The 26,870-nt window shown below is 47.3% G+C and overlaps 1 protein-coding gene across 7 annotated transcripts in view; it reads right to left on the bottom strand.

The window, feature by feature from the left end:
• PARVA (parvin alpha) overlaps positions 1-26,180 on the bottom strand; it is a 192,286-nt gene extending 166,106 nt beyond the window's left edge. For 6 of the 7 annotated variants that reach the window (XR_006714072.1, XR_006714074.1, XR_006714075.1 and 3 more), the window contains exon 1: positions 25,785-26,096. Coding sequence is in view for 1 of the 7 variants with exons in the window: in XM_045484548.1 (XP_045340504.1) it covers positions 25,785-25,920 (136 nt within the window). In the remaining 6 variants the exon portion in view is untranslated. Of the gene's footprint in view, positions 1-25,784 lie in introns of all 7 variants that reach the window. The other variant, XM_045484548.1, reaches the window with a different exon arrangement.
• Between the last annotated feature and the right edge of the window lie 690 nt (positions 26,181-26,870).

The raw sequence follows: 26,870 nt of genomic DNA, 5'->3' as shown, positions 1-26,870 counted from the left end.
AGCTGAGAAATGTGCTATTGGGGTTGATGTCATGCACTTTAGCACAAAGACTGAATGGGCAGAGCTAACCACGCGTTATAGAGAGAGATTGAGAAATATCTCTTCAGCGGTGCCAAGTACATTACAGAAAAGTTACCCTGAGCATCAGAAAAATGTGTTTGGGTTCCTGGGACTGAGCTGTGAGGTCCAGAATGGGGACTCAGTAACTGAATCACAAGATCAGGAAGGTATTAAACTTTCAGATAGAAGGCCACACCAGGAGGAAAATAAGTTCCTTCTTACGCATATGTGCACATTAGCTGCAACAAAGCGGAACGGACATGTGCACGCAATCTCTTTGAAATTGTGAGGAAGGGAAAGAGCTCTACACTTCACATTAATGGAGAGTTTATTCACGATCTTACGTCACGGGAAAGGCAGTATGTCCATTGCAGACAGAGTGGGAAGCACGATGAGGTCAAGTAATTTTCAATTTTCCAAGAGTTACACAGGTAGTAAGCAAGTAACCAAGGCAAAAAATGGAAATTAATTGTGCAGTACCCATCAAAATTAGTTAACATGTACTGAGCTCTTCCTATTGGAGCTATCTGTTAGCTACTCCACACGCCATCTCTGCCACAGCTGGGTTCGGCCAGTGGATGAGGCAGAATGTTGATTCCCCGGCCCCTCCCTGCTGGGCCATGAGCTGGCAGTGACCGTTCAACTCTTCTCTTACTGCCACAGCTTTGTCCCCAGCAGCTGGCCAGCACCCCATTCCCTTGTCCCTGAAGGCCTAGGGGTAGTAAGTGTTCTCCGCTATTGTCAGCCCTGGGGTGTGTGACCCTCGCTGCTTCCCTTCAACCTACAACTTTGTAAGAGCACCAACTGTTCCCACCAGGACCTCAATGGATACCTGAGGTCGTGAGCACTGTAATGTGCATTTTGATTCCCTACATCAATCCTGGTGGGTGAAATTATCCTTCTAGAGCTGGGGAACCTGAGGATTATGACAGGTTCACTAAGTGCCAAGAACCACACAGCTCACTCAATGGGAAGGTTTTGGATTAGGCACAGAGAGTTGTACTCCCGTGCCTGGATTCTCTTTAATGACCGTGCAATATTGTCCTCTAACTCAAAATGCATTAAATGTCTCCACGCACTGGGCTGTCTTGACTGTGGTCTATTTTAGTAACAAAAAGAAGCATTTTCAGTACCATTCAAGACTTGACCTGTGACCATGGCTTCCCAATCCTACTGCTCCCCAAAGGTTATTGATCTACCATTGGACATAAAGGTGGCAAAGAACTACAATTCAAAAACGAACCCTTAGAAAGTATGAGCCATCACTCCCCGTTCGCAAATGATTCTGCACGTCAGTACAACAATCCCCAAGATTCATAGCCAATGTGAACATCAGTGCCACAGAAGCTGGCCTGCTTACAGAATTTTCCATGATCTGTTGTGTGCTGCAAGACACTATTTGCCAAGGGGTTAGGAGGACGGAGCTCTTGAAAAATAGGACCCCGTAGGCAAAAGAAGTTTTGCAAAAACTATATCTTACTTTGTTGCTGCTTTGGAAATTCAGAGAATGTACCAAGCTTTAATAGGAGGAAAAGAAGCTCTTCTAACCTAGCTTTTCTGAACTAATTTGAACACGGTGTACTTTTTTTGTGGACACTTACTAATAGCTTCCCTAAATAGAAACTTAGCTAAACTTTCATTCTAAATTGTTAATACCCATACTTTAGCTACTTGTAATTATTTGCCTATAAGGTCACTATAGATTCCAATTATGGTCTTTTGCATTGCCTAAAACTATCTACCGACCCGGGGAGGGGACCTGAGGCTTATTAAGGGGGGACTCGAGTGCAGTGGAATACTTTGCCCCCACCATTACCACTACACGTGGCTCTTACCATACACTTTGAAAGGGAGCACTTTGGGGCACAGGGAGACATCCCTGTCTTATTGACAAATATCTCCTATGTTATTAAAAGGCAAACAAGCCCTCAACAAGTCCCTTTGAGAGAAATACAGGCCCAAACTGCCCTTGTCACTCCTCAGTATTTCACTCTGCCCATACAGCTATTATACACAGGAATATGGTGAAATGTTTAAGTTCGGGCATCTAGTATTTCCTAAAATCATCCAGATTTCAGAAGTTTTTTCCTACTTTTCCCATAATTAACAAAAGTATGTCTGGAATTCGAACAGATCAGTAGTTTCAAAATTGATTAATTCAAGCTGGCATGCAATACTTACTAAATAGGTCCAAATCATACCAAAAAGAAAAGGAGGAAAAAAAAAGAGAGAGAGAGAGAGAGAAAGGAAAAGAAAAAAAATAGAGAAAACATAGCTGAGGAAATATCAGAAATACTCAAGAAAAATCCCTGTGTTAGTCCACATGTACTGCTCTAACAAAGTACAACAGCCTGGGTAGCTTAAAAACAACAGAAATATGTTTGTTTCTCACAGTTCTGGAGGCTGGGAAGTTCAAGATCGAGGCACCAGAATGGTTGTATTTGGCATATGGCGAGAACCTGCTTCCTGATTCATAGCTGGCACCCCCATTGCTGTGTCCTCCCATGGCGGATGGGGGAAGGGCGCTCTCTAGAGTCTCTTTTATAAAGGCACTAATCCCCCCCCCCCCCCCCCCCCAGCAAATTATCCCTCAAAGGCTCCAGAGACTAACACCATCACTTGGGGGTTTAGGATTTCAACGTATGAAATAACATGTTCACAACATATTCACAAATATTCAGACCATATACTTACTACATTATTGGTGCAAAGACAAAAACCACCATCAAGATCACATAAAAGCGTCCCCCAGTTCTGGCAGCAGAAAAAAGGGAAGGATCTAAATAATGGAGATACCATACATCAATATGTACAGACTTTATGTATGGATTTACTCGGCTTCTGATCTAAAGTAGGGTGAAATCTGTGCAAGATAGTAACATTTGATTCTAGCGCCCAACTGAGTACAAAGCAAAAGATAAATATAAATGGCTACACATGCAGAAAACATTCAACCTCATCAGCAATCAAAGCAACTCAAAACAATTAAGATTGTTCCCGTAATCAAATTATAATAGTGAATGCAGAAAAGGATGTAAGCAGGCACTCTCATAGACTACTGTGGGAAGCATATATTGGCATATATTACTTTTATTTTTTTATTATTTTTTAAAATATTTTAATGTTTATTCTTTTTTTTTTTTTAATTTTTTTTTTCAACGATTATTTATTTTTGGGACAGAGAGAGACAGAGCATGAACGGGGAAGGGGCAGAGAGAGAGGGAGACACAGAATCGGAAACAGGTTCCAGGCTCTGAGCCATCAGCCCAGAGCCCGACGCGGGGCTCGAACTCACGGACCGCGAGATCGTGACCTGGCTGAAGTCGGACGCTTAACCGACTGCGCCACCCAGGCGCCCCAATGTTTATTTATTCTTGAGAGAGACAGAGCATGAGCTGGGGAAGAGCAGAGAGAGAGGGAGACACAGAATCCAAAGCAGGCTCCAGGCTCTGACCTGTCAGCACAGAGCCCAACGTGGGGCTCAAACTCACAAGCTGTGAGATCATGACCTGAGCCGAAGTTGGACACTCAACCGACTGAGCCACCCAGGCGCCCCGGCACGTCACTTTTAGGAAGTATTTGGTAAATTTAACAAGCAATTTCAAAGACTTCATATTGTTTGACCTAGTCATTCCACTGTAGGAAACCTACCCTACGGAAATAACATTAACTATGGAAAAATAGTTATACTAAAACTACCATCACATTTTCATCATGGCAAACAAATGGAAACCTACCAAAGTCCATGAAAAAGGGAATACGCTGGTAATCTATGGTACCTCTTCCAGATGGAATATTATGATATTATTGTCATTAAAATTACACTCAAGAATTGCTTACAGTAATTTTCTAACACGAAGCGTAGTGAGCAAAAGAAAGGTGTATAAAGACTAAAAATAAACAACAACAAAAAAAAGTGCTGGAAAAATGCTGGAAATAAATACGCTAAACTGTAAATAGTGTTTGTCTAGGTCAGTGCTGCTCAGAGTAGGATTCAGAGACCAGCAGCAGTCGGTGAACGGGGTGTCACCTAACACGACAAGAAGATAATTCAGAAGCTTTTAGCAATTTGTTCTTCCTGTGACATCCAAGTACGCATACCATGGAACTGTACCGAAAAACAGGATAGAGACCAGCTTGAGTGCTGTCAAACGGGGATGGAGAGTTACAGGTTACACGAGCTACACAGCAGCCATACACGGGAGGACATCACAGTTTTATCACTGAAAATAAAAAAGAACCGGCCCTTTATCTAGGCCACTGGTCAGGTGGTAGTACTGTAGACAAATACGTTGATCTTCCTCTTCTATATTTTCCATTTTTTGTAAGTTTATTTATTTATTTGGGGGGGGGGGGGGTGATGGAGAGAGAATGAGCAGGAAAGGGGAAGAGAGAGAGGGAGAGACAGAGAATCCCAAGCAGGTTCCACACTGTCAGTTCAGAGACTGACTTGGGGCTCAATCTCACAATCTGTAAGAAATCAGAAGTTGGATGCTTAACCCACTGAGCCACCCAGGTACTCCTATTTTCCATTAAAAAAAATAATGCTATGTTGCTATTATAAGAAAAACCAACAATTTAAAAAAATCTTTTTTAATGTTTATTTATTTTTGAGAGAGACACAGAGACAGAGTACAAGCCAGGGAGGGACAGAGAGAGGGAGACACAGAAACTGAAGCAGGCTCCAGGCTCTGAGCTGTCAGCACAGAGCCTGATGCAGGACTCGAACTCATGAACCATGAGACCATGACCTGAGCCGAAGTCGGGAGACTCAACCTACTAAGCCACCCAGGAGCCTCTAAAACCAACATTTTCTTTTAATGCAAGCAAAAAGAAAAAAAAAATAAACATCACTTGACTGCTGTATCTTTAGAAAACTGTCCTATAGAAATATACAAACACATATTGAGAGGCAGGATGACATAGTGGTTAAGAAAGTAACTTTTACATACAACTGGGTGGCTCAGCCAGTTAAGTGTCCGACTTCGGCTCAGGTCATGATCTCGTGGTCCGTGAGTTCGAGCCCCGCGTGGGGCTCTATGCTCACAGCTCAGAGCCTGGAGCCTGCTTCTGATTCTGTGTCTCCCTCTCTCTCTGCCCTTCCCCTGCTCTCTCTCAAAAATAAACAAACATTAAAAAGAATCAAATTTAAAGAAAGTAACTTCTAGAGCTGACAACCTGGGTCTGAATCCCGGCTCCACTATTTCCTAACTGGGCTAGAGGTTCAACTCTCTGTGCCTTGGTATATTCACACATGGGGATAGTAACAGAACCTACAGCGTAGCTACTCATGGGGTTGGCAGGATTAAATGAGTCAACATACATAAAGCTCTAAAACACAGTAAGCTCTATATAAATGTTCACAATCATTATTATAAATCACGGGCAGGGGTGAGAGCCACGGCCAGACCACATTTCCTAATTTTTTATTTGCAGAGTTGTCGAGAGGAGCAGTAGCAGTAGCAATAATAGCAAGTAATACTAAGTGTTTAAGGCGAGCCAGCCTCCATGCTAAGCACTTGACATGAATTAGCTCATTAATTATTAATAACCCTGGAGACTGGTACTGAATTCTTCTTTCCCATTTTGTAAGGGGGGGGGGGTGGGGAACTGAGGCTCAGGGAAATGAAGTGACTTGCCCAGGGTCACCAGACTGTTAGGTCTGTCTCCCTCCAGGGCACTGGGCAAGAGGACAGGGGGCTCTAGATGCTACAGCACAAGCCCCTTGAGGGCAGAAATGCCCTGTGCCTTGTTCCCAGGGGGAGCCAGGATCACCAGCCCATTCTAAAGAAAAATTCCAGGACTTGTTTCCAGCCAGGGAGGGCCCTCACCCCACCCGCCTCATCCAGCCAGCAACAACAGCTGGCCTTCCTCCACCATCCGCTCAGGGTGTTGCTCCCAGGGAGTGATTTAAGCCCCAAGGAAGGCAGCTCTTGGAATGTGGCAGGAGGATGTAGGGGCTTGTGAGTCATTTCTCTCCCCTCCTCCGTGGCCCTGGATGCAATTTATTATTTTCGTCATGGGGTTTTCTGCTCCTGGTTGGCTGGGGGTGGGTGGAGGCAGTCATCCCTAAAAGGAAATCAGTCTGTCGGACGCAGAAGGAAGGACACTGGCGGCACCCAGCTGTTTGTGGGCCTGGAGGAATTCGAGGAGGCAGAAAGGCCTGGGCCAGGCTGGCCGACGCTTAGCCAGACACTGGCTTCAGATACCCACTTGAAGATGTTCCTGTGTGACTCTCTCCTCCCGTAAGAAATCTGCGAGCCTCATTTATCCTGGGCCTCTGCGAGCCTCATTTATCCTGAAACTTAGAGAACAGAAGTCCTTCCCTCAGAGAATGGGGGGCAGGGGGCCTGGGAGTGGAGAGAGAATGAAGCACACATGGGATTTTGCCTCGAAATCCAGAACATTCTCTCTGTATCAAGAACTGAGGAGGGGAGCCAGAGAATGTAATGTCTAAAAATTTGTGGCCAAGGAGAAGCATTTCCAATAAAATGAGAGATCAGGCTAACTGCTCATTTCCACCCTCTCTTTCAAAACTGATTAACAAGAAATATGAATTTTAAAGCATGGGTAGCATTTTCCCCCCTAGTATTTCCTTCTCGAAAGCAATTTGGTAATATCCAACAAAACTCAGACCTAACACATTTTTGACTCAGCAATTCCATCTCTAAGAGTTTATTATATTATACAGATAAACAGATACAGAATGCTTTTATTTGTTTGCAAGCATGTTTAATGCAGCACTGTTTGGAGTAGCAAAACCCTAGTAAAAACAATAGGGAGATGGTTAAATTTAACTATGGCACATCCAGACAATGCATAAAGTTGCTTAAAAATTAGGTACATCCTGGGGCGCCTGGGTGGCGCAGTCGGTTAAGCGTCCGACTTCAGCCAGGTCACGATCTCGCGGTCCGTGAGTTCGAGCCCCGCGTCGGGCTCTGGGCTGATGGCTCAGAGCCTGGAGCCTGTTTCCGATTCTGTGTCTCCCTCTCTCTCTGCCCCTCCCCCGTTCATGCTCTGTCTCTCTCTGTCCCAAAAATAAATAAACATTGAAAAAAAAAAATTAAAAAAAAAAAATTAGGTACATCCCTATGTGAAAGACACAGGTATATCTTGGAGATACTGTAGGTTCGGTTCCAGACTACCGCAATAAAGCAGATACCACAATAAAGTGAATCAAATGAACTTTTTGGTTTCCTGGTGTATATAAAAATTATGTTTACACTGTAGTATAATCCACGAAGTGTGCAGTAGCATTATGTCTTAAAAATGTTTAGACCTCTTTTAAAAAACATTTAAAATATTTTTCGCTAGAAAATGCTAACCATCATCTCAAGTTTCAGCGAGGCATAATCACTGACCGCAGATGGATGTAACAAACAATGATAAAGTTTGAAATATTGAAATATTGCGAGAGACATGAAGTGAGCAAATGTTCTTGGAGAAATGGCACCGGCAGGCCTGACACAGGGTTGTCACAAACCTTCAATTTATATAAAAAAAAAAAAAAAAAAAGCAATATTCACGACACGCGATAAAGCAAAGTGTAATAAAATGAGGTATGCCTGTACCTAAGACGGGTAAGTGGGTAAGTGGAAAAGTATGGACTGCTGAACACCCTTTACCGTGGTATTCCAGTTGTATAAAAACAAGACACGTGTGTATGCTTGTACAACAGAGCATTTCTGACACACTATTATTACATTATCATATACTATCATCATCATCATCATTATTATTATCACAGGTTACACTAGTCTATCTAAGTCCTAACTATAGGAAAGTAGAAAGAAGCCCTTACTTTTCAGTTTTTATTTCTGGCCTCTTTGAATTTTTAAAAAAGTTTTTTTTTTTAATCTTTATTTATTTTTGAGAGAGAGAGAAAGAGACAGAGACACAGAGTGCAAGCAGGGGAGGGACAGAGAGAGAGGGAGACACAGAATCCAAAGCGGGCTTCAGGCTCTGAGCTGTCAGCACAGAGCCTGACGCGGGGCTCAAACTCACAAGCCGTGAGATCGTGGCCTGAGCCGAAGTCCGATGCTCAACTGACTGAGCCACCCAGGGGCCCCAACTCTTTGAATTCTTTACCATAAACCTAAACATGTTTAGCTGGTTTAATAAAAATAGAAGCAATAATATTAACTGACTAAACAGAAGAGGGGAGTTCTGACAGCACATAGACACAGCTCTTCCTCCAGGGCCCTGACAGCGTCTGCCAGGGGCTCAGGTTGACAGAATGCCCACTGAGAGCCAGGCCTTACTTTAAACACTTTGCGAGTACCAACTCCTTTTATTTTAATGACAAACCTGGGGCGTGAGTACTAGTAACATCCCATTTTACAGATGAGGAAGCTGGGGTTCAGAGACGATGATGAACTTGTACCAGGTCACACAGCCCGGACGTGGTGGGCGGGACCAGTCTGGCGGACTCCCGAGCCCGGAAACCTCCCTCCCAGGCTGCTTCTCAATAAACGTTTGTTGAACAAGTGGACAAACTAGAAAAATTGCCACCAACTTTTAAGACTAGAGAAACAAAATTATTAAACAGTCACTATTGTTGCCATTCATTCCTCGCTATTAATTATCATGATGAATGAAAATTAAACACTATATTGGGAAAAGCCAGCTGTGTTACAGAGGGCAAAGCATTGGCCTTGAGCTTGGAGAAATTAATTCAAATTCTCGCCCTACCACTCAGTAGCTGAGACCTTGGGTGAGTGACTTCACCTCTCTGAGCCTCAGTTTCCCTCTCTGTAAAGGGGGGATGACAGAGCCTCCTGGGGTTGCTGCAGGGATTAGATGTTACATCATACACGTTATATCATATATGAACGCCCCTGTGTGCTTGACATATGTCGCACACATGTAAAAACAGGAAGAGATGCTGAGGTTGGAATAAATTATGCCCGGCGCATCACCAAGCAGACCTCCGCCTTTCTCAACCTGCTGAGTTTTAAAAGTGAACTGACAATTCATATTCACATGTACTCCAACGATCTGAGGAGGAAATCGGGGTTTTTAATTGTTCTGATCCTGCCACTAGAATATTGATTTAGGACAATTTAATACCATCTCCAAATGCCAAGCTTAATTTGCATCAGGTCAGAAGCTGGGCTGCGGAGCCCTGGCTGTTGATTTTAGCCAGGGACTTGGGAGGGCCCGCAGTGCACCTTCCTCCTGGCCCGCAGCCAGCCCAGAGCTGGCTTCACCTGGGACTCCGAGAACTGGCTGGCTGAGAAGGCCGAGTCTTTGATGGATTTTCAGTGTTTAATTAAAGTGCAGCTGGGGCCTGGGGCCGTGCTGTACCTTTCAGCGAGATATTTGTCATGGGCTGCACAGCTAGCCAGGGCTGAGGCCACTGGGCCGGGGCAAAGCCCAGACTTTGCCTGGATCCCTCTCACCCCGGGAGTCTGTGCTTTCTGCCTTTCGGAGGCCCCAGGCTTATCTTCCCGAGCTCAGTTCTCCAGGCACTAAACGCCGCCTCTGGGAGAATCTCAGAATCAGAATTCACACACGGGCCAATAGCTCCCAAACAGGGTCCCTGAGGACCTGCTTTAGAAAACATTCCAGGCCGCTCAGCTGTTCCTCAACAAACATGTTCTGTCCCCATTACTTCATTTACAGTCTAGGGGGCTACAGAGAGTCCACTCGTTAAAGTCTTCTTTTTTATTATCATTATTACAGAAAATTTCAAATATGCCCCAAAGTGAGAGACTAGAATGACAATCCACCATGTACCCATCACCATTCTGCACTAAGGAGCTGTTTGTGGCTCCCTTCTGTCCATCTATACCTCAATCCCTCCACTGCATTATCTGAGGCAACTCCTAGACGTGGAAAGAAAATATTTATTTTGAGAGAGAGAGCGTGCTCGAGCATGCGGGGGAGGGGAAGAGAGACAAGGAGAGAGAGAATCCCAAGTTCCTCGCTGTCTGCACAGAGCCCGACTCGGGGCTTGAACTCACAAGACCACGAGGTCATGACCCGAGCTGAGGACCAAGAGTCGGAGGCATCACCGACTGAGACACCCTGGTACCCCGCCAAGTCCTAGACATTTCATCATGCCACCCGCTACACGTTTCAGTACGTACCTGGAAAAGATAAGGACTTTCTTTTGTAACACGACCACGATACCCTTCTCACGCCCTACAAGTTAACAGCGATTCCTTAGGGTCATCAAATATCCAGTGAGAGCTTACACTTCCCTGCCTGTCCCATAAAAAACTTGCAGAAGCAGAATCCAAACGAGGTTCTGGCTGGGTGGGGTTTGGTGGCTTTGGCCTTCTCACCTTCTCTCATCTTCCCTTCAGCCCCCACCCTGCTCCGTGGCTTGGTGTGAGGGTTCCGGAAGCCCAGAGACACCACTTACTTATGCCTTGGACACATAACCAAGCTCCCTGCTTTAGCCTCCTCACCTCGAAAACGGGAATGATAATAACTGTCTATCTCATGGGGGTGATTGTGGCGATTAAATGCATAGAACAGAGCCTCTCACGGAAAGACAATGACTTTGAGAACATTCCCAAGCACAGCATCTAGGCAACCAAACACAGTTACAGATGGGAGGGAAATGGAGTAAAAAGTGGTGCAACCTGCCACATTTTTCTCAGACTTTGAGCCACTGTTCCCAGAGAGATGGTAGAATGTTCGAGTCAAGAGTTGAGTCTCTGGAGCCAGACTACCCAGGTTCAAATCCTATGGCTTCCACTCGCCAGCAATGGCAAAACGACGTGTATTATTTGTCAAAATTCATTTCCTTTCCCTCTGGGCAGACAACTGTGTTTCTTTGCCTCTCTTGCACTTAGGTGTGGCCACATAACTGACTGACTTCTGGCCAGTGGCAAGCAGGCAGAAGCAATATGCATCAAGTCTATGCCTGGCAGGTAAAAGCCTCCCACTGAAGTCTTGCTCTCTTTCTCACCAGCCCCCCTTGGTTGATCGGTGAGGACTCAAAGAACCTAGAAAAATGAAGAGCAGTAAGATGCAAGGTACTTGGATCCCTGAATGATCACGTGAGAGGCAATCCAATCAAGGGGGGTGGGGGAGGTCTGGCTGGCTCAGTGGGTGAAGCATGGGACTCCTGATCTTGGGGTTGTGAGTTCAAGCCCCATGTAGGTTGTAAAGATCACTTAAAAAAAAAAAAAGAATGACGCCATGGGGTTTTGCTATAAGAAATAAACTTTTATTACGTTAACCATCTGAGAATCTGGGGCTTATCTATCATAGCAGCTAGTGCTACCTTAACTAGTACATTAACCTTGACTTTGGGCAAGTTACCTGGCCTTCTGCCCTTCACTTTCCTCATTTGTAAAGGGGCAAAGCTGCTAATAATACCTATTTCATGGGGCAGTTAGGAAGATCAAATAAGTTAATGTATGTAAAGCATCTACTACATTGCCTGGCCCATTTAGTTCTGCAAAAGTACTTGCCCCTGATGTATTTGTGTTATTATCATTGTCTTTAGTATCATTATTTGAAAAGTAATGGTATACCATCAAGAATTTCCACATTTACAATTTGGGGCCAAAATTTTATTCCAGTCAATTTCCAGTTCAATAATGAAAGCCGGTGGTATAACAGGATTAAGACAATTTGCTCAGCAGGAAATATTTCAGGAATACAGTCACTCTGTTGAGATGAGTTGCACCTCGTACAGGATGCGGCAAGTCTCTGGCACTCCCAGCCAACTTAAAAAAAAAAAAAAAAAAATGGGAGGATGAGATTTTCCCGGCGTGTACCTTTCTGGGTTAGTGTCCAGAGCTCTCTTCATGCTCAGGACTGAGGGGAGGTGCACTGACCTCCTTGGACCTTAAAAGCCTGTGCACCCAAGAAGATCTATGAATGTCCAAACGGCACAAGAAAAGATGACCTTTCAGGGCAACGCAAATGAGAACCACAGTGAGATACACTGGAATACTACTTGGCAATGAGAAAGAATGAAATCCTGCCATTTGCTGCAACATGGATGGAACTGGAGGGTATTATGGTAAGCGAAGTAAGTCAGTCAGAGGACAGATATTATACATTTTCGCTTCTGTGGAACCTGAGAAACTTAACAGAAGACCACGGGAGAAGGGAAGGGGGACAAAATGGTTATAATCAGAGAGGGAGGGAGGTAAACCATAAGAGACTCTTAAATACAGAGAACGTACTAAGGGTTGATGGGATGGCGTGAGGGAGAGGGGGCAACAGGTGACGGGCACTGAAGAGGGCATTTGTTGGGCTGAGCACTGGGTGTTGTATGGAAGCGATGAATCACAGGAATCTACCCCCAAAATCAAGAGCTCACTGTATACACTGTATGTCAGCCAATACATTGGCAATAAATTATATTACAAAGAAGAAGAAGAAGAAGCCAGAGCACATTCTCACCTCATCCGAAGCCTTTGAGAACTACATGCCCTGTGTTAAAATCCAGGCTCACCTCTGTGTGCAAATGACAATGCCATGACATATATGTGCTAATGAGTCTAAAGCTCAGGAGAGAGGTCATGGCTGGAAGTGTAAGTTGGGAGGTTACCAACACATCCAGGTAGGAGACAAAACGCTCATCCACGCTCCCATGAATAGTAATAACCCCATGTTACCAACCCTCCACAAACGCAAGTCTCTGACCCCAGATATACAAGCAGGGTTGGTTCCCCAAGGTCCCCCTTTTTAGAGCATCAGCTAGACCACCAATCACACTTCCCAGAACCAGTAATACTAAATAGGCGAGGTAGCTGGGAGCCCAAGTCACTTAAATTGATGTCATATCGTTTGAAAAGCTGACATTCGGGCCCTACAAATGGAACGACAATTGCCATCTATCCAATTCCTGGCCCTGGGCTCCTGTTTCCCACCTGCTCCAACACCAATTTAAGCAATTCTGAACTTTGATCTCCACGGCAGAATGTCTCAGATTTATTGAAGTGTCAGGTCCCACTTGTGCTAACATCCACCCCTGGCAGGGCCATTACAAGGTGTGAAATCTGGGTGCCCATCACCCCGGCACGGCGACAATCACAAGGAACGAATCAATCTGCCTCTCCATAGTTATCATGGGAGCCTTGTAATTTACCATAATGACAGGCACAGAGGAAAAGCAGGTGAAGGGATCGTTCTGTGCTCCAGGCACTTGGGACATGTGCTGGAGGGGCTACTGAGCCCACCAAGAGAGGTCTTGCAACTGTCAGCCAAGAGGAAATTGCTACTCCTTGCAAAGGGCTGTCTCGGCACTTCCCCGTATCCTGGGTTGCTTTACAACAGAATTGTGTCACCCTCCTTTTGCGTTTTTGCAAACAGCATCAAAAACTGTTGGCTCCGGGGCGCCTGGGTGGCGCAGTCGGTTAAGCGTCCGACTTCAGCCAGGTCACGATCTCGCGGTCCGTGAGTTCGAGCCCCGCGTCGGGTTCTGGGCTGATGGCTCAGAGCCTGGAGCCTGTTTCTGATTCTGTGTCTCCCTCTCTCTCTGCCCCTCCCTCGTTCATGCTCTGTCTCTCTCTGTCCCAAAAATAAAAATAAACGTTGAAAAAAAAAAATTAAAAAAAAAAAAAAAAAAAAAAAAAAAAAAAAACTGTTGGCTCCTGCTGCCCCTGCTTCTCCCGGCTGTCACTATGAACTACCTGTCATCCACAGGTCACCTCACCAGGGCTGGGAGCCAGCGATAGCTCAGCCCTGGCAAAAAGGAAAACCCCTCTCCACTGAAAGTTTGTTTCCATGCCTGGCGTGGAGCGGGGGGGTGGATGAGTGAGGCAAGACTCAGGGTTCCTGTGTAAACATTAGGAGCCTCCTCACTTACCTCTGCTTGTGGGGCCAGTGACTCCCGAGTCCACACTGAGGCTGTAGCCTGCTCCTGTCCTTCACCTGCTCAGTTCCACCAGTGTCTGCCCCAAGCCCCTGAATCTGAGACCCCATCCTGGACTTGGATAAGCCTCCCTGATTCAGAACGCAGGCACCCAACAGATGCCACGAACCACTGCATCCTGCCACTTCAATGCCTGCCCCAACGAAGCTGGAATGCCCTGTCCCCTAAATTTGCAGATCCTGTTCCTGAACCCCTCCCTAATTTTGCCTCTCCACGGGGGCTACGGCCAAAGCCACGTTGGCTAGGAATTGTTTTGCATTGAAGAGTCAATGTAAATACTGCAATTGGCAGATTACTGGTTGTACTGATGAATACATCCCAGAAAGGAGTGAGCGTGGATCCTGCTCCATGGAGCACCTTGGTGTTTCGGGGAGCCCCGTTACCTGGGTTGATGTCACTGAGGGAGCAAAAACAGTCTAGTAGCCTCGCCTCCGGGCCGTCCCACATCATCACCATCATGATCCCCAGGAGACCTGCTGCGTTTTCATGAAGAGCGTCATTCATGGCTCCTCATCGCCCGACTGGGATTTTCCCAGCACGGAAGAGGGGAGGGGCTTCTGGATTTTAAAAGAGATAAGGAAATGAGTGAAGGGAACGCAGCATGATTCAAGGATGAAATAAATGCCCTGACACACCACTCCCTGTGAGGGAGTCGGCCTCCATAAACGACTCCCCAGAAACACTCCCTGGGGTGCTGGGTGTGATAATTCCATGCTCCATCTGGCTCAGGTCCACTCTTAGCAGAGGAGATGAGACACCTGACTGCTGACTCCTGATGCAGGTTGAGGAAACTGAACCCTGGAGGCATCAGCCCAGCCTACTCCGTCAAGATCCCTCGGAAACTCAGAAGGCTCCTGAATCCTATCCCTTCTCTTCTGTCAGCCTGGGGTGGGGAGGGGTTTCTTCCTCCGGCTTCAAGACCCTGCTTGCAAACACCATGTCTCCTAAGGGGTCCTCAACGCTGGCAACCCAAATTTGTCCACCATAGCACTTCCCACCGTCTTGTCATGACCTCCTGTTTGTGGTTATTGAGTGTGGGGCAAGTCCAAGAATTCCGAAGTCGGGAGATGGGGAGGAAGGGACCGAGACAAGGAGGGACTTGTTGATCAAACCTTCACTGGCTCTCACACGAATGGGGGAGAACTCAGCGGGGCAGGGGGTGGCTGTGACTCCCAGGGGAACTTTAAGGAAAACCATTCCAAAGGCACCGTGGGCCCTGTTAGAAGAGCAGGCAACTTGGGTTGATATACCAGGCCACGTACGGATGGAAGGATGGGCCCAAGAGAATGTTCTGAAATAAAGACCAGCCTGTACTACACCTTACTGTGAACATGTTACTGGCCAGGAGGGAAATTGCACTCCCCTGACCCATAACCCTACCCCACACCCCACAACTTAGGTGCCCTGGTCCTGCTAGCTGGAAGCAAACAAAAACTTCTGGCCTGACAATGTTGGTTTTACTTTCCAACAGCCTCCTGGGAAGACCACCCAGACCCCAAAGCAGAAATTTCTCTTTGGTCATCAATGATAAACTATCAGTGTTACACAAGCCAACTGGCACCCTTTGACCCTATAACTGTACTTCTGAGGCTCTATCCGAGGAAAATTGTTCTTAATTTTTAAAAAAGCTTTAGGCAGCATTATTTCTAGGGGGGAAAAAAAAAGAGCGCTAGAGGACCGAAAGAAATGGGTGAGCAAGAGAACATTCACTCAATGAATATTATGCACCTGTAAAAATATGTTTAGTAATATTTTAACACAAATTATATTTATATAATAATAAACCAAAAATACAGTTATAGGATTTTTATCTGTATAATATACATGGCATACTTATGATTATAAAAAGTTATCATGAAGAAAAAGAACAGACAGAAGTAAACCAAAATTATAATAGTGATTGCCTTTGAGAGGTGGAATTTGCACAGCTGTTTTCTATCTTCCCATAAATCCCAAAAGCATGGGTTAATTTTATAATGGGAAAAAGAAACACTTTTGTTAAAAAATTAGATGCTAAGCAATTTGGTTCATTCTTTCTTCCCCTGAGAAAGTGTGCAATAGTAAAGAATATTTCCATTTTGGGGCACCTGGGTGGCTCAGTCGATTAAGTCTCCGAATTCAGCTCAGGTCATGAAGTCACGCTTCGTGAACTTGAGCCCTGCATCAGGCTCTGTGCTGACAGTGCAGGGTCCGGAGCCTGCTTCAGATTCTGTCTCCCTCTCTCTCTGCCCCTCCCCTACTCATGTTCTGTCTCTCTCTCTCTCTCTCTCTCTCTCTCTCTCTCTCTCTCTCTCTCTCTCTCAAAAATGAATAAATGTCAAAAAAATTAAAAAGAAAAGAATATTTCTGTTTCAACTAAGTTGACGGCTTCTTCCATCCATGGCCCACCTTCTCCCTAAGGTCCGTGTGAAAGAAACACCAGGACACTAGCCACAAAGATGGTTTTTCTCAGGCTTTAGGAGGCTGGCGTGTTCACGGCGACAGAATGATCACTTAGCACGTACTAGTAGAACCAGATTTTCGGTGAGTCCTACAGCGATCCGCACTCCATGCAAATGCGCATCCCGGGCCACAGCAAGGACACAGCATCTACAATTAACAGATTGTGCAGCGAGCCAGTCTGCCCTTTTAGTAGGTTCTATCTGTTGGCGGGTGGGAGTAGGGAGTCTTGTAGTGATTGAGCTCTCTCATTAAGCAGCAAGGACAGTGGCCCTGCTCTGGCTGTTTTGCAGATTTCCCTGGCTGGGCATCTGGTGAGTAAAGGAAGCTGAGAAGCTCAGGAAGGGATGAGCAGGGCAGGGGAACGAACAGGGAGACTTCGGACTTTGGGGAATTACAGGAATTCAGAATCTCTCTTGCAGAGTTTGGGTCTTTGGTCTCCCCCAAACCTTGCCAAGAGGCTAGTTCACTCAGTCCTCCATCATTCACTCACTGTCCTGCATACCCGCAACACCATTTCCACAGGGCAAGCTTTTCTGGATGAAAACGAAGAACTCCGGCCTCTACACTCGGACTGGTCACCGCCCTTGGCCAGCGGACCTCCTTGCAGGCTCCCAGCCTCCACTGCATCATCACTACCCCCAGATCCTAGGACCCAAACCTCTGGTCCGGGGGGCCTTGTGTGTTTGTCAAAGAACAGGGATAAGTGATAAAGTCCTTCCACAAAGGGTAAAGAGACTCCTGGTAGGAGGAGGTAGTTTTATAACATGCGCGCACACACACGCACACACACACACACCCACACACCCACCCAGCAGTCGAGGCCTGGATGGAATCAGAGGACCAGAATTGCCATCCAAGGTTCGGCAGAATTTGAAGTAACCTGGGGACACCCTCAGTAGGAATCAGATGCCCACTGATGATTCAGGCGGTTAGTTAGCCATTTTGCAGAGAACCTGTTTAGTACCTGGTGCCAGGCAAGGCACGTGGGGTGCAAATGTGAGCAGACCAGACATGACTCCTGCCCTCCCAGAGCCCACAGGGAAAAGAAGAGAAGGGATGAGGTCAGGGCCTAAGCTAGATGATGAGGCCTTCTTGTCCTGAGGGCTCTAGTCCTCAGACAAAACCATCATACGGATTTTCTTAACTGATTTCAGGCCGCAGAACATACTGAAAACTTAACAGAATGCTTATACCTTATTTTCAAGTATTTTATTTTTTTTCAGCTTTGTTATCATCGGAATTGTTGTAGAGCTTTCCCCAAATGTGCTCTTTTTTCCATGAGAGTGGGATTTTAGATGCTTACAAACGTTTACATGAGGATTTCATCTCTTCTGTGCTAATGGCTAAAACATAATTATGAACTGTGCTTGTTAACCAGACAGAGATATTCCATGAGACACGATTCCTAATATGGAGGTGTCCTTGGGCTGGGGCCCACTTATCCTGGTTCCCATCTCCTCCTCCCGACACAGAGGTGCCTTCATTAGTGGAGGAAAGAAAGAGGTCTTTGTGATGATGTCATTCCCAGACCACCCTACACAGACAATAAAACTGAATTTGAGAGAAGCCTGGTGAAATGAGAGCTCAGAAATCATAGAATGCCAGAACTGCAAGGGCTCTCGGAGGTTATGTAGCCTAACCTGCCGATGTTAGAAATGGGCCAAGAGGAAGAAGCCTGAGATTACACAACCAGTTAGCAGGGGACTATTTTCACCAAGGTAAATACAGGGAAATTCACTGCACGGAAACTCCAATATCGTTAGGCGTTAAATATTATGCGAGGCAGGAGGGCTACAGGAAGGGGGCTCTTGCCATGTGGGGCGAAAGGCTCACCCACAGATGGTCGCAGTGCAATGCGGCCAGTGCTACAACAGAGCCACGGACAAGGTGGGGAGGGACCACAGAGAAGGAAGCACCTTGCTCCCTGGGGGAGCTAAGGAAGGCATCAAGTTGAAGGGGAGCTCTGAATTGGGTTTTAATGACTAAAATAGAAGTTTGTTGTATAGAGAAAGGAAAAAGGTCATTCCAGAAATTTGGAACAGCATGTGGGGAGGTTAAAACGTGCAAGAACGTGATGTGTCTGGGGAATAAAGGGTGGTTTGGTGTGGCTAAAATGGAGGCTTCCTGAAAGGGAATTGAAGGCAAGACCAGAAGGGGAGACCAAGGAGCAATTGAGAAGGTCCTGAACGCCAGGCTAAGAAGTTTGCCCGGAGGGGATATTATCCTTGCGCTTAAATAAAACGGTATATTGGCAAAAGGATGAAGGGGGGCGTTGAATAAAAAAGTACCAGAGGACTAGCAGGGTGGATGTACAACATGTCAGCTGGAAAATAAAAACAGTAAAATTTTATAAAATGAAACAATCTCAAAGGAGACAAAGAGCACTTGTGAGGCCTCACCCGAGGCGGGGAGGGAAGGTCGAATTGGCAGGTCTCCCTCAGAGACGGTTGTGTGTGGAGACAAATGGAGCAGGGCTGGGCCCACCTCTGCCCATGGGCTGTAGCTAGCCTGCATCTATTTCTGTTCAGCCCAACTGCTAAGAACGGCTTTCACATTTTTAAATGACTGAAAACAAACAAGAATATTTTGCGACACATGAAAATTACATGAAATTCAAATTTCAGGGTCCATAACTCAGTTTTATTGGAACATGGCCACATGTGTTCATTCACCTATTATCTACAGTAACAAGGGCAGAGCTGAGGACAGGCGGGGGGCCAGCAAAGTCTTGAATAGCTGTTTGCCCTTTTTTAAAAAAATTTTTAAAATGTCTATTTCTTTCTTAGAGAGATCATGAGCAGGGGAGGGGCAGAGAGAGCAAGAGACACAGAATCTGAAGCAGGCTGCAGGCTCTGAGCTGTCAGCGCAGAGCCCGACGTGGGGCTCAAACTCACAGACCATGAGATCATGACCTGAGCCAAAGTCGGTCGCTCAACTGACTGAGCCACCCAGGCGCCCCACTAATTGCCCTTTAAGAAAAGGTTGCTGACTTCTGAAATATAGGATGACCACGGCCTTAAGCAACTGGTGGGATGGTGGGAGAGGGAAAGCAGATTGAGGCAAGTGGGCAGTGTAGTAATTCCCTCGAGGGCAATGCTGAATTGGAGGAACCTGTGGCATACCCAAGAGACAGTGGAAAGATGTGCCTGGACCATAAGTGAAAGATCTGGATTTAAATGTGGATTTGGGCATCATCAGTGGGCAGATGGTCATTGAAGCCATGGAAGTGAGATAATCCATGGGACAGAAAAACATAAACACACCCCAAAACAGAGAGCAAAGCCGGCGAAGTCAGAAATCCAGGAAATGCTACTGAGGGGATACACAGACGAGAAAAGTCCGAGAAGGAATCTGAGAAAGACAAGGCAGAGACACAGGGAGCAATTTCAGTGTGAATGAGGGCAAGGGAGAAGATGTTTTAAGGAAAAGAGAGCTAAAAAAGAAATGTCAAGAGCCCAAGTGCAATCAGGACAGAAGAGGAGACCGTGGGTCCTGGAGCCGTCAGCCAGGGAAGCTGAACAGTGGGAACAGGTGAAGACCCGACGGCTTCTAGGACTCCACGCATAACTGCCTTCCTCCGTCCCACTAGCCACTCCCACTCAGTCTCTCTCCACAGGTCCTCAGTGTTCAAAAGCCTCGGGGCTCAGGCCCTGGACCTCTTCTACTCTCTAGCCCAGACACCTCCCCCCTGAACTGGGCTCTCAGAACTAACATGGCCGCTGCGACGTCCAGTGGGCACCTCTACTGACCAGGCACCACGTGCTTTCTCCCCAAACCAGCTCTTCTGGTGGACTTCGCCAGCTCAGTTAAAATCAGTCTTGTCTCTCCAGTTGTTCAAACCCAAGTCCCTGGAGTGCTCTCAATTATCTGCTTGTCTTCCCTCCAACCTTGCAGGAAACCCTACCCACCATGTCTTCAAACTACATCCAGGGTTCGGTGTCCACCCCTCCACTCCGGGCGCCACCACCACCCTCCCGGGTCATCAGAGCAGCCTCCTAGCTCGTGTCCCTGCTTTGACTCCCTCAGTCACCAATGATCCCGCTGAAACAGAAGTGCAGTCGTGTTATTCTCTATGCAACACCACCCCCCCCCCCATACCTTCCTATCTCATTCTGAGTAAAGGCCCCAGTCATACAATCGCCTCCAGGGTCCTGCACAACCTGCCCCCACCCTCAGTCTAATCCCTGAGACCTCACTACCTTCCACAACAGTGCTTGCTTTCTCCTCCAGTCACAGTGACCTCCGTGCTGGTTCTCAACACATCACGTCCACTCCTGCCTCAGAGCCTTTGAATTCGCCATTCCCTCTGCCTGCACCGCTCTTTTCCAAGATACACATATGACTCTCTCCCTCACTTCCCGCAAGTCTTTATCAGAATACTCTGTTCGGGGCAGACTGGGTGGCTTAGTCGGTTGAACGTCCAACTCTATTTCGGCTCAGGTCATGATCCTAGGGTCATGGGACTGAGATCCCCATCGGGCTTTGTGCTGAGTGTGGAGCCTGCTTAGGATATTCTCTCTCTCTCTCTCTCTCTCTCTCTCCCTCCCTCCCTCCCTTTGCCCTTCTCCCCAGTTTGTGCTCTCTCTCCCACTTCTGAAATTAAAAAAAAAAAGCAAAACCCTTCTCAGGGAGGTTTTAGCCATCCTATTTAACACCGCCAACCATCATCTCTCATCCCTCAACACCCAATGTTCTGTTTCCTGCTTTATTTTGCTCTAAAGCCCCTATAACTACTCTAATACAATACACATAATTTACCAATTTATCTTGTTTATTATCAGTCTCCAATGCTAGAATGTAAGCTCCATGAAGGCAGGGATTTTTGTCTGTTTTCTCCCCCCATGACACCCCAGCGCCTAGCATGGTGCCTAGCACACGGTATGCACTCAGTAAATGATTACTGAAAGAGTGAGGAATAGTGGGTCAGGAAGTGACTAGGAAATAAGAAAGAGAAAGTCAGTACAGGCAAGTCTTTCAAGACCTCTGGTTGAGTCGCTTAAGAGGAACTCATCATCGGGAGACTTTCTTTAAATGGGAAAGGCTCAAGCGTATTTACAGCATGTTAAGGGGTAGAGTAGCTATGAAAGAGATTGAAGATACAAGGGCAGGGGTATTTAGCTATGCCAAGTCTGGGGGAAGCAGAAATGGATGGTCCTCACAAACAAGGGGACAAGGGATCTCTCTGAAGGGACTGGGGCAGGAAAGGAGCATGAAAGGAGGTGTAGATCTGGGGCAAACCTGGTACACAGTTTTCTATCTCAGGGTCTGAGTTTGAGCTTGAGTGGTGAGGGTTTGAGGCGGCACTTTAGAAAATAAGAATGCATGCTGCTTAGGGGAGAAGAAGAGGACTGCTCAGCAGGGCTGGGGTCCCCCCCCCCATTCCATAAATCTGTTGCAGACTTTTGGGATTTTCCCCGGTTACACTGGAAGGCCAATGATAACCAAAGGTGTAAGCCCTAGAATTATTATAAAGTTATCAGATTAAAGCCCTTATTGGACACTTTGGGCACTGGACAAAATGCTAAGCTCTAAGGGATAATAAAAAAAATGGGTAAATGATAGGAATAATCATTGCTGCTGACCCAGTTCAGGGCACCTTCAGCTGGCCAATACGATTTAAGATGGTGTCCCTGGAAAGAGCAAGTCTTAAGGACAGATCTGGAGGAAAAAAGGGGCCCTTTGGCAAAGGACTCTGAAAGGCTAGTCTAAGGACCTACACCAGAGGTCTGTGTATAGCATAAATGAGGACCAGAACCTCAAAAGAGAAGATCCACAGTGAAAAACAAAGCCAGTTAACTACAACTCATGAAAATGGGCCCAGATATTCTAAAATGCTGAAATGTGACATTTTGGAATCGCGAATAGTGGACGTGCAAGGAAAGATCCCTAATTTCCAAAGGGACCAAAGCAGGATTATAAGGGCTTCATAGTGTCATGAGCTCCTTGGCCATCTGCAAAACCCATGGAATCTTCTGCAGTCCATAACGAAAAGACTATCTCAAATTAAAGACTATGTCAAATTGAATTATCGATTTTAATAGCTGCCATTCATTATTCATACCATGCTATGCATGTTACATACTATATCTCCATTTTATAGATGAAGAAAAACAGACACTTGGAGAGATAAGGAAGTTGTCCTAAGTCATAGCAATAAATAAGGGGCTGGGCCAGAAATCAAACCCAAAGGTGTCTGGTCCCCAAAATCATGGTTTTAACCTCTATTTTCTCTTTCTGATGTTATTTTTTTCTTACTGAAGACACAGGAGTGATGACTAGTTTTAATGTATTCTTCTGAGATTTACAGTCATTCTTTGATGTATGCAGTAGGCGTTCTTAGGAAAGCATATTTTCATATGAACTTATTGACTCAATAATCTAACGTGTATTATATCTTTCCAATCTTTGTGTCCTACAGTGGGACAACAGGTGTCAAGTGAATGAATGGCAGTCCTTGGGCCCAGGAGAATTCAGTGCTCAAGCACTGAGATAATATGTAGATAGAATGATATCAGTGAACTTGAGGAATCATATTGTAGAAAATTAGGAGGGTGGAAATAGAAGAAAGCGGTTTCTGCAAAGCACAGAGCTGAAGGTTTATGCAAGATCCAGAGCAAGATCTAACCTTACCAGTATCGAAGTGAGGGTTAGCGGGCCCTTAACAGGTACAGCAATGATCACTGAGACCCAGCACGCACACACCAAGAGATCATTTCAGACCAACCCCACTGCCTTCTTTGAGCTCACAGAACTACCACCTGTGGTGGCAAGCAGCTGGGGCTGGGTGGTGGGCCCCTTAACAAGAAGTGTGTGCTCTTCAACTCACCATTTACATCCCCTGGATTAGTTAATAGGCTGAGTCACAGGACCAGGACTTAACAGTTAAGTATAGCCAAAGACACAAATAAGATCTTGCACCTGGTTTCAAAAACCCAATTGAGTCCATCTGAGATAAGAAAGGGGGTGGTTCAGGAGCAAGAAACGTAACAATGTCTTTGAGTAAGGGTGCGCCTAAGTGGTTCAGTCAGTTGAGCGTCCAACTTCCGCTCAGGTTATGATCTCAAGGTTCATGAGTCTGAGCCCCAGGTTATTATCTCAAGGCTCATGAGTTTGAGCCCCGCATCGGGCTCTGCGCTGACAGCTCGGAGCCTGGAGCCTGCTTCGGATTCTGTGTCTCCTCTCTCTCTCTGCCCCTTCCCCGCTTACTCTCTCTCGAAAATAAATAATAAGACACATTAAAAAAAAAAAAAGTCTTTGAGTAAGCCGATAGGAAACTCAGTGAGACAGAACAGTGTGATGTAGCTGAGAGAATAAGGAAGAACAGCCTTCGCTGCACTGCTGGAACCTGGCGTCTGTACCATAACAAAGGAGGGGACAGCCCTGTTCTAACCTGGACCAGACTACCACACTACTACATGGACTTCTGGGCAGCTCACTTTGAGAGGGTCTGCTAGTGATTTTCATTTTCCCCACTCCCCACTATGATCTCTGCACTGCTCTGTGCCCTGAGGAAGTTGACCCCTACACGTTGCATTGTCCAGATTCCTTGCCTGGTGACATCCCACCGGGTGCAGCCAATCAGGAGCACCAGCAAGGGAGTCAGGGGCAAGAAGAGAGAACGCACAGAGTATCTCTTGTGCCAACGTCTCCCTGCTCCGTCTCCACATTCCTGACAGTGGCTGTGTTTCTGTCCAGTGTCAGACGGCACCCCCTTCTGCAGTTCCAGCACTCTGTGGGTTCCGGCTTGCTCCCCCTGTCCCTTCAGGTCTAGAGGTGGTAACAGCTTCCACCTGTCGGTTGCTAGCTCCCAAGTTCCTTATCGTCCTTTCTGGGTTCCCTTACCCCTGCCCTCACCTGCGAAAGTAGTCCCTTCACTACAGTATTTTCAAAATCCCGAATGAGTTGACCTTCTGTTTCCAGCAGGGCTCCCAAATGAAACTGAAGGGGTAGGAGGCCAGCAGGCCAAAAAAAAAAAAAAAAAAAAAAAAAAAAAAATCGTGCCTATGAGGACCAACTAGAGGAACAGAGGATGTTTGTGCTGGTGAAGGGAAGGCTTCAGAAAACAGGCTAATCCACTTGAAAGAAGTGAAGGGCTACTCTCAGACTCATTCTCCTGGCTCCATAAACAGTACTAGATACAGAGAGACCAACTCTGTATTTTTACCATAAACTTTTCTAAAGAGTGGGCAAAGGTGGGGTGAGCACTCTCAGTAGGCCACAGGCTTCAGAAATTCCGAGTTGTTTAGTCTTGGCAAAGCAGCCCATACCAGGAATACAGTAGGAAAAGCCTAGAAGGGTAGTTTAGGTCTTTCCAAGCCAAGATGTCATGATTTGCTGCCGGCTATATACTACTCAGACCGTCGTTTACCAAAATAACCAAATTGGGGGAAAACCATGTTTGCTCACTCCAATATAGAAAACAGCAGCTTAGTTCTTTGAGTGTGATAATTCTCAGCACTGACGTTCTTTTTTTTTTTTTTTTTTACCCTTTCAGACACCTCAGAAACACAGACCTTATTTTACATCTCAGCATCACAGCCCTCAAAAGGATTATTTCCCAAACCGCTAAGCAGTCCATGAAAAACTTTCAACAAGCAACTTCTATCGACACATCTATCACCAGAACTTCTTCAGAACTGTCACCTCATTTTTCAGACCAAAATCCGAAAGGTGAAATCTGCCAATGACACAAAATATTTTACATGCAAATTGTCCTGGGTGGGGGAAGATCACCTCAATCCACGCTGGCGGGGAAAAAGAAAATGTTTTTTTTTTACAAGAGCCCTCAACTCCTGAGTTCACAGAAGGGTCACAGCGCGTGATGCTAAGTGTGTCTAATCCGAGTTTTCTCCCTGACTGCGAGTTCCTCATTTATTACAGGGCCCGACCGCTAGGAAAGCCAGCTTTTCCACTCATTCATTCCACAAACATAGGATGCCGATCACTAAGAGCGCCCTGCTGGTCCCTGGGGGCGGACACAGGCTCCGGGGGCCGATGCTGCTTCTAGAGTTCCGTGGGTCCAGGAACCCAGCTGCTTTGAAAGGCCAACGAGGGCAACGAGCGCGAGCGCGGCACCCAGGAAAGTTTCCGCAGGAACTTGGGGAACGACGGGCGCGGGCCTGCGGGAGGACGCCGCCTCCGGCTGGGGGCCCGGCCGCCCCCTCGGGCCACGCGGCGCCCGCCCCCGGCCCAGCGCGGGCGTCGCCGGGTCCCGGGGACGCCCTACCCGGGCACCACCGGGCCCTAGACACCCGGAGCGGGACAGCGGCGACGACCCGCGGGGCGCGCTCGGCCCCGGCCCGCATTTCGGGCAGCGCGCTCCCGCGCCGCCGCGCGCCCCCACCGCGCCGGGCACCCGCGGCGCGCTCCCGCCCGGCCCCGGAGTCCCGGCCCCTCGGCCCGGGCCCTGCAGCGCGCCAGGCCCGGCCGCACTCACCCTCCTTGGCTTTCTTCCTCCGGGCCAGCGTCCCTCCGAGTTTCCCCAAGAAGGAGTCATCTTTCTTCCGGGACGGGGGCGACTTGGGAGTGGGGGACTTGGGGACGGAGGGCGACTTCTGCGGGGACGTAGCCATGGCGGCGGAGCGGGCAGCCGCGCGCGGGCCGGCCGGGACGCGGAGCTGGCGCTGGGCGGGCGCGGCGGGACTGAGGCTGCGGCTTTCCAAACGGAAGCGGAATTATTCCAAGCATTTGAGGCAGCTCACGCTCGCCTTTCCCTTCCCTCTCTCCCTCCCTCGCGCCGCCCTCCGCCCTGGAAGGAGCTGCGCGCTCGGGCCCTTGCCGTTTGGGCCTGTGTCCGCGCCCCTTGGCTGCCCAGAGAAGGGAGGGCGCCCCAAATCTGCCCCTTGCGGGACGGCTGGCCTTGTCTCCGTGTGTGTGTGTGTGTGTGTGTGTGTGTGTCCTTCCAGCCTGGGAGCGCTCGAACCTAGAGGACACATTGCCCCTGGCCTTTGCACCCCTTACAGATCCTGGTACGAATCGGGGGCTCAGTGATTTGTAACGCAAAGCTACCGGCTACTCTGTCCCCCCAGTGTCTTCGCTGGGCTGTTGGGTGAGGAGCTTCCACTCCCCCTGAATTTCTACCTGTACGGTTATTAGGCCCATGTCTTGTGTCCACGAAAGAGTGAGTCAGCTCCGGGAAGAGAGAGTGAACCAAAATGTGTTTAGGTATATTCATGTTCCTGCCCTGATCTATGGCTATCAACCTCCTCTCCAGACGGAAAAGTTCCAAGTTCATGAGCGCAGCAGGGCTGAGGCTTCTTATTTTTTACCAGACACCCGCATCTAAGCAGCATAAAGGCTTGTACAAAGGAGGATCCCAAATGTTGGTGGAAACACGAATGGGAAGGTCTGGGGACCATGGGCTCCTGTGAAACAGCCCCCTTCCCCAAACTTTTCCTGCCTTAACTGAATGCAACACGATGGCAACCAGACTCCTTTGGGATAACAGGGGAGTGGCACAAGCCTCAGTGTTTCAAGGACTCTTGCTGGAAATGATGAAAAGACACATTTTATTGTGCTCGCC

The sequence above is a fragment of the Leopardus geoffroyi genome, chromosome D1 (assembly GCF_018350155.1).
Source record: "Leopardus geoffroyi isolate Oge1 chromosome D1, O.geoffroyi_Oge1_pat1.0, whole genome shotgun sequence".
Classification (NCBI taxonomy): domain Eukaryota; kingdom Metazoa; phylum Chordata; class Mammalia; order Carnivora; family Felidae; genus Leopardus; species Leopardus geoffroyi.
The sequence above is the reverse complement of the archived record's forward strand: the minus strand, read 5'-3'. Positions and strand labels throughout refer to the sequence as shown.